The 8,432-nt window shown below is 41.0% G+C and overlaps 1 protein-coding gene across 1 annotated transcript in view; it reads right to left on the reverse strand.

Moving 5' to 3' along the window:
- The window catches only part of ATL2 (atlastin GTPase 2), a gene marked incomplete in the record, with an annotated part of 38,342 nt that extends 32,609 nt beyond the window's left edge, over positions 1-5,733 (reverse strand). The window contains 1 exon segment of the mRNA XM_072409449.1: positions 5,639-5,733. Coding sequence (XP_072265550.1) covers positions 5,639-5,720 — 82 coding nt within the window.
- Between the last annotated feature and the right edge of the window lie 2,699 nt (positions 5,734-8,432).

The raw sequence follows: 8,432 nt of genomic DNA on the forward strand, positions 1-8,432 counted from the left end.
TATCCATGATGTGACACAGTACAGAAGCAGCCGAATGAATTCTGAGGTGTCAGAGACATACTGTCTGCACAAATCCAGCTAAATGCAGTCACATTGATTGGGAGGCGTTTCATTATACAGATGGACAATGACACAAAACATACAGCCAAAGCAACCCCGGAGTTTATCAAAGCAAAGAAGTGAAATATTCTTGAATGACCAAGTCAGTCACTTTAGTTCCTCACATTTTTATGCAATCTTTTTGTTCAACCCACTGAATTAAAGCTGAAAGTCTGCAGTTCAACTGCTTCTGGGTTGTTTCATTTAAAACGAATTGTGGTAATGTACATAACCAAAAGTAGAAAAAAAATTGCCTCTGTCCAAATATTTATGGACCTAACTGTATACCAAATACCAGCTGCAGTTTGGTTTTGGACAATTAACAAAAAGAATGCTGTGAGACCAGCAAAGCATAGAAATGGCTGAACAACCTTGTGCGATAATGAAAGGCCCGCTTACCTTGCGGAATAAAAATGCCAAAACTTGTGCATTAATGTGGCTCGATTGTTTCCACCACAGCATAGAAGATCATGGAGACACATTGTGCATCAAAAACAAGGAGAAGGCTTTAAAAGTGCCGGCATTAGAGGTAACCTTCATGAGAAAGAAAGGAAGTTTATGCGAAGGATGGAGAGAATGGAATTCTTTGATTACTAATATATTATCTAAGGTGGACATATTGTTCTGGGTTTGCTTTAAGAAAGAAATCCTTTTAAATCCAGTTACATATTAATTAGACAACTATTGATGTTATATTATTCCAGAACACAGAAACCTGGATCTGTCAATGTTTACCTCCTGTAAAAATACAAAACTGTACACAGCCACAGGCTTTTTACAATGGTGTCTTATGAAAATTAACAGGCACTCCTCTCTTACCGAAGTCACATTTAAATGATAATCTCCAAAAATGAGAAAACAGCCTGAGACCAAACTGATGCAAATATGGGATTGATATTTACAACATAAAACAGACAGAGCACATGCAGGCTACAAACAAATAGGTATAACATAAAAACACTTCTGTATTCATATATGAGCTGGGTTACAAATACATTTAATTTATGCAATATTAGTAATGTATCAATTTATTTCTAAACGACTTGGTGATCCATATCACATGGCACAACACCTTACAAATAACATCTGATGCAATCGACGACCTTTGTAAAAAGATATCTCAGCAAAGACATGGAAACTTAGCTGGGTAAAGGAATATAGGGGAAAGATTAATTCCCAAAGCAAATATAAATGTGGAAAGGAGATTACAGTATTACATAAAGAGGACAATGCTTCAGGTTTTGGGAAGTTTATTTTTTATTTTTTTACTTGGGATTTAGATCACCATTGTGTGTAACAGCGAGGAAGGATTGTAAGTCCCCTTGCTAGGTCCTGCTGCACCTCGTTTCTCTACCGATGTAAAAAACATACAAGACAATCTAAGCACAAAGGTTACTAGGACCTAACTTTTTCCCAATATATGAATAAACAGAATGACTGCCAACATTCTGCTGTCACTAAACTGTTTTCTAGGACTGGTGATATTGGGAGGGGGGGATTTTTTTATCAAGGTCAAAAAGTACAAGAAGACAACATGGAAATAGGAGGTTATCTTACGCCATGATATAGGAGGCCTCACACTGTACAGCAGCACCAATATACCCAAACATATTCTCTATATATGGGCACACTGCTTTACAAAGATACACAGGGTAATATATATATATATATATATATATATATATATATATATATATGAACAGACACTTGTATGGCTTTAGGACAGCACAGTTAAGTACACTTTTAAACCCTCCTGGAATAAAAAGATTAAAAAAAAAAACACTAAAAATAGCATTTTGGCCCAATTAACTGTATTCTTAATACAAAATGTGCAATACTGAGCCTGCTTGCTGTGTGAAAGGATACAGATGGCAACACTCCACACTTTGCCCCTACCATATGGTTTAATACATGACAAAGCCATGCTGAAAAAAACTGTACAGCCAAATCTAAAGCTGTTCACCGTGTTTTGGTTAGAATCTCCCTCTGCTTTTTAGTGCTGGAGATCTCCTTTCCCTTCCTGTTCAGGGGAAGGGTCACTGAATAATGAGAATAATATTAATAATAGGTGCAGCGTATAAAGATGAGAACCTTTTAAAGATCCGCTATTTGTGCTTTCCCGTGTTTGTAATTTTTTTGTTCTGACATCTGAAATTTAGAAAAATTTCCCCCATGGAGTCATATACAAAACGAACATGTCAAAAGTTCTAATATTTCCTTTTAGGCAGCACCAATACACGTATGACCAGAATACAGTTACACGGTAATTGCCTTCGGCCTGGATACATGTTCATCATCAGTTTATCACGAATGGAAGTCAGCTATGAGGTGGTGTACCCCTGCCAATCACCGGCTTGGCACACTCACAAGAAGCATTAGGGTAATCATGGCATTCCAAGCTGTTCTTTCTGTTCTGGCATAGCACACTGAGTCATGAAATGCTATTATCCGCAGCTGACCAGCCCAGACACATAGAAGTCTTTAGGGCTATAACATAGAAGTATATCTACTGAAGTGCTGCATATAAACAAAGAACTGTTTGATAGTAGATGTAGCGTCTCCCCTGATGCAGCAGCTCACTGGCATGAGGAAGCAGTAACCACTCCACAACCTCACCACCAGTCTGAACATAGCCAAAGGATATATCAGTGGAGTATGGATTGTTAAGGTGAGGAAACAGAGGTGGACATAACTTGATTGGTAAATGTAGGATCCACCTGAGGTACACCAAAGAACTAGGCTTATTTGTTTTAAAGCACACACATTCTGAAACTGTAAGGTGAAATTAGTGCATGCCTACACACTTGTGAAGCTGCACCTTTTGGCTTTTCCAGATGATCCCCCAGCTGCTGCAAGTGTCTATGACCTATTTACTTTAGCTCTGCATACTTTATAGGTGATGGACTTTGCACCCCTCCCTCTTAGTGTGCCCCTTATACAAACAAAGGAGGAAAATGACAGAGAACTAAACTGTAGAGAACAGTGTGGTTCCTCCCAGGCAAGTCCTGTGATCTCATTGGTTGACAGATGCATTTTGAAAATAATCAATTCAAATAATGAAAATCGAGAGCAGCACTTTACCCGTCATGAATGCCAAAGAAAAAAAAAAAAAAAGGTCAAGTCTTGGCTCCTCTAGGGCTGCGGAGCTGTCAGCATAGCAGAGCTCTGCTAATTGCTCTGCTCCCTGATTGACTGTGCAAAAGGAAATCCTGATGATGCTTGAGCTGTCATCAGGATTTCCCTTTTCCCAGCCAATCACAAAGCACTAGAGGTGAATGGGGAGCCTTGTCCTCATTTAACCCCTGGTGTCCGGGGATCCCTCACTGTCAAGAGGATTCCCACGGCTGTGCTCATATTATGAATGCAGCTGTGGGAATCATCCTTTCATTGTAGGATAACCTGTAAAAAAACTTTTACATACATTTTTAACCTCTTCAGGGAATAAGTAAGGGGTTTTATGTACCCCCTGTACTCATTCCATGAAAGGGTTAAAAGTAAACCTTTTATAAATGCTTATGTAAAATCATGGCAATTTGCGGTAAAACGCATTATATGCGTTTATAAAAGTTGTTTTTAGAGTTTTAAAGACAAGCTTTAAAACGCTTGTAAAAGCATTATGTGGCTGGGCTAATTTCCTCCAATCAGCAGGTAACCACAGCAATGCCCAGCTTATCAGAACCATGTAGGGACAAAGAAGAACAAATACGAGTCTCATCTCTGCTCCTGCCCAGTTTCTCAACTTTTCCTCTCCTGTGAACCTCCGTGGCACCAGGCATTATTCTGCAACATCTCCAGGAGTCACATTCCTTTTATTTTTTTCCTTTTCCTTACATACGAGATTGGGACTGTAGGTTTGTTATTAAGTTGAATTTGTATATAAGATGGAACAGGTACAATTATTTTAATAAATGCAATTAGGACAGATGTTTGTCCCAACATATTATTAGGCAGAGTGGTATCAGTTACTGTAAAAAATCCTCACTGTGGAGCCTAGACATTCATTAACTTCTGGAGCAAGCTGTGCTTTGATATGCAAAAAGAAAAAACTGCTGTTACATTAAAGAGTTACAAGATGTTTCAGATCAGCCACTTAAGATCACCCAAAACCTCAGCTGTGTTTAGCAAAAGATTTCTTCCGCAAGTCAAAAAACCAGCCCCCTCCCTCATTCAAGCCTTTATTCTGCGAAAGAGCCAGCAGGGAAGCCCGGTTCCTATCTAGGAGTCGTCCGTATGTCGGATGTCCTTAACTCGGGGACTACCTGTACATCTGCCAACACCGGACACACAGAAATGTCACCTTATATAGAAGAACAGACAGCTGAGGGACAATGTCATTGTAGCTGTCACACAGGACTTTCAGGTTGATGAGTGCTACTGAGCTGTGTATACTCCATCACAAAATGAATCGCGAAAACATATTCGGTGTAAAGGCACAACACACAATTCTTTAATGAAAAACATATAGCTAACTGGGGCAATAACTGCATGGAGTTTGTATATTCTGCCTAGGTCTGCATAGACTTTATATGTGTCCTGTTAGGTGCTATCTACCCTCCTATAATAAGGTAAAGGTAACTCAGACTGTGTGTGCCATTAAAATGCCTACTCCAATATACAAAGACACAGATGTCCACAGAAAGACTTCATACATATCAATAACCTACTAGTATGATTTAATAAAATGGATACAAATCTAAAAATATCAGATTGAATATATTGCAGCTGCTCAGTCCTTGATCTCTGCATTTTTTATCCATGTGACCCTGTCAGTAAAACATTTACTGTCTTAGTGACAACGCTTACTAACTGTACATCGGATTAGGATTATGTTGTCACCCTTGGTATCCTGACATACGAATGCCAGTACATTCAGCAGGCCCTGGCCTATATGATGAGTAGAGGATGTGCACACCATGCAAGTTTCAAGGAAGAATAAGTATTAGGATATCCTGGAGGAGTCACAAATATAGAAGTATAGGGCAGTGCAATATGGCAGTGCTGGAAGGTAAAGGAAGCCACCATACTGTACAATGTGGTCCCTTGTAGTACAACCAGTTTACCATATGGCACAGCAGCAGCCACAACTGCAGTGCTTGGTATGAAGGTTGCCCAATGCCAGAACTGACCAATCACAGGGTCAGATCTGCATCTGTTATGATGCCTGACAAGCCCACCCACTAGAGTACAGGGAAAGTGAGGAGGGGGTGACAGGTGTGAGGGTCACATGGCCAGGCAGACCAGAGGCTCGAGCCATTGTGGTATGCCTATCACATATAAGCTTAACGGCTGTCATGTGACCCGCCCTGCTAACAAACAGCCCGAAATGGTCAGCCGCCACTCGCGCGCGCTCTTAACCCCTTCGCAGCTGCAGCGGCTGCCAGGACGACGTCACAGCCGCGCAGAGCGCTCAGCCTTCCAGTGCCCCCACACACACAGGAGGCTGAGCAGATATGGAGCCTGTGACAGCTCCGTGCGATGTCTCCGCCCGCCAATAGAAACATTCATCCTCCCGGCCCTCTTCCATATAAAGCGCTCCTACCTGGCCCGTCAACGTGATTCATTTCCCGGCTCCTCTTCGATTCCAGCCGAGTCCTATTCCTCAGCGATCCTTTCTCCGCCATCTTGGCTCTTGGTTTTGAAATTAGGCCCGCCCCCTCTGATGACGTTTTACCCAGTCTCCGCAGTCCAGAGAAGTGCTCCCGGGTCCTGGGACCGACCCAGCGCTGGGAATCTGAGTGTGCGCATGCGCTGATCTCTGGACAAGGAGCTATATCAATGTGTTATATTCTCTTCTCTGTATGAGAGGCATCAAAAAGAAGCTACGAGGTGTGCTGTGACCTTTCTGAGGTCACTATTCTGAGTCGTGTTATAAATAAAGTATATCTAAAGCACAGAAAAAATGTGTAAAATCCTGCAAGGTATTTCCTTAATCAGTGAGGTGATTTTTCTTTACTTCCTGTGTTCTAGACTCAATAGGAAGTTAGAAGAAATCTTCCTAAACTCAGGAAAATTCCTATTAGCTGCCAACTGAACACATTTCCCTATTTATAGATGTACCCTTTAGTTCTTCACCAATAATAAACATTTAGCAATGACGGTAAAGGTCCAATGTAAACCTAATCTCTGGGGAACAAAATGTTTTACCTTGCACTCAGTGCTACTCCCCAGTACAAGAATTAAAGTGCAAATAAATTTTACAAATAAACTCTCAATTCTATCTGTCCACCCCTGGCCTGTCTCCCTCAGTCCTGGATAAGGTCTCATGCTGCCTGGTTGCCATCTCATCATGGATGTCTGACCGATTCCTGAAACTCAACCTGGATAAAACGGAACTCATCATCACCCCCCCCTCAAATTCCAATCCCCTCTAGATATATTTCTGTTCACAACACTGTTACCTTTGGCATCACCTTTAATTCTGCCCTCTCTTTGCCCCCCCCCCCATATTTAGAACATTTCCAGGTCCTGTCACTTTCACCTACACAACATCTCCAAAATCTGCCCCTACTTGTCCCCAGAGACCACCAAACTCTTTGTACATGCTCTTATCATCTCTCTTCTGGACTACTGTAACCTCCTCCTCTCTGGTATTCCACTAACCCGACTCTCTCCTCTACAAAATGAATGCTGCAGCCAGACTCATCCATCCTTCCCACCGCTCTTCTTCTGCTTCATCTCTTTGCAGATCTCGTCATTGGCTTCCATTTCACCTTAGAATCAAATTCAAGCTCCTGTGCTTTGCCTTCAAATCCCTACACAGTTATTGTCCAACTTAAGTTTCTGACCTGGTAAAAAAGAAAAACTCCCCCAGCTGCTCTCTCCGCTCCTCCAATGACCTACTAATGACTTCCTCACTCATAACCTCATCACACGCACGGCTCCAAGACTTCTCTAGAGCTGCCCTAACTCTCTGGAATGGTCTTCCTCGTCCTATTCGGCTTGCTCCTACTTTCTGCTCATTTAAACGAGCACTCAAAACCTATCTTTTCAGACTTGCCCACCCGTCTTATTCTGTCTCTTAAACCCTCACTACTTCCCACTACCCCATATCTCCCCTCCTATTGTGTGATACTTCCCCCACCTCCTAGATTGTAAGCTCTTCTGCGCAGGGTCCTCTCTTCCTCTTGTATCACTGACTGTATAAGTCTGTCATTTGCAACCCCTATTTAATGTACAGCGTTGCGTAATATGTTGGCTCTATATAATTCCTGTTTAATAATAATAATGATAATAATATTAAACAATTAGGACTAGGTGTGATTTTTTACACTCTCCTTGCAGGTGCCACCGACCTCCACCAACACCATTTCCAGGTGATGATTCTTTGGCCATCTTGATTGGTCAGGTTGAGATGTCATAGCTCCCACACATGTGCATATCCAAGTTTTCTAAACTGTATTCTCACAAAAAAAAAAACATTGTAAACAGACAGGTAAGTATGTTTTATTTAGAATGGACATTGCCTGTCCCTGCAATCAAAATCTTCCCTGCTTGCATTTTTTATTATGGAACTTTAGTCCAACTTTACAAACTAAAGAATTATTAAATAAAGTATTGCAGAAAGGCAGAGGCAATGCCTTCCCTTCCTAACTGCGTCAGGGAAATGAGAAAAAGCTGAACTGTGCATGTTCAGAGTCAGTTTTGGTTGCCAGATTATCCTTGTTAATTGTCATCCTGTCATGGCCAAGATGGCCGAAGATCATCTCCGGGAAGAAGAGAAGGAACATGTATTGCAATGGAAACGCAGATAAGTGAGTCGTGTGGATTTAGTTCCACTTTAAGGTCTCAGGGCATCTCTGGCTGCTGATCATCCTGTAAAAACAAGCAAGACCCACTGTAACAATAAAACTTTATGTTCTCTAAAGTCCACCTTTAATTACCACTGGTTGTTATTGTCGCAGAGGGGAAATGCCCTTTCTTTCAAGGACATGGCAAGAGTGCACAAAGTTCATGAGACAGTTACATGTCTTTCACAATCCATCATCCTGATCCTCATACACAGTGAATGCTTAGGCAGCTAAGAGTGGTGTCCAAGTGAAATGAAAGAGTTCTGGTGACTTTAGGAATGCAATGGGCCTGTGAGTTATAGCAGCTCCAATTACCTAACCAGGATCTGTTCTTTTGCAAAAACAAATGGTAATATTTCTGTTTTTTTTTTTCTCACTAAAAGAAAACAAAAAAAATGACAGTTTAAAATAAATAAAAAAAAAACACATAATAAATGATCAAATACACACAAAGATCAAAAAAAGAGCACTAAAATAAACAACCCAAACTACCTCAATGTGTATGTAAACCCTAACAATGAACAAAGGTGTTTTCATATTTTTTTT

The sequence above is a fragment of the Pyxicephalus adspersus genome, chromosome 4 (assembly GCF_032062135.1).
Source record: "Pyxicephalus adspersus chromosome 4, UCB_Pads_2.0, whole genome shotgun sequence".
In the NCBI taxonomy this organism is placed as follows: domain Eukaryota; kingdom Metazoa; phylum Chordata; class Amphibia; order Anura; family Pyxicephalidae; genus Pyxicephalus; species Pyxicephalus adspersus.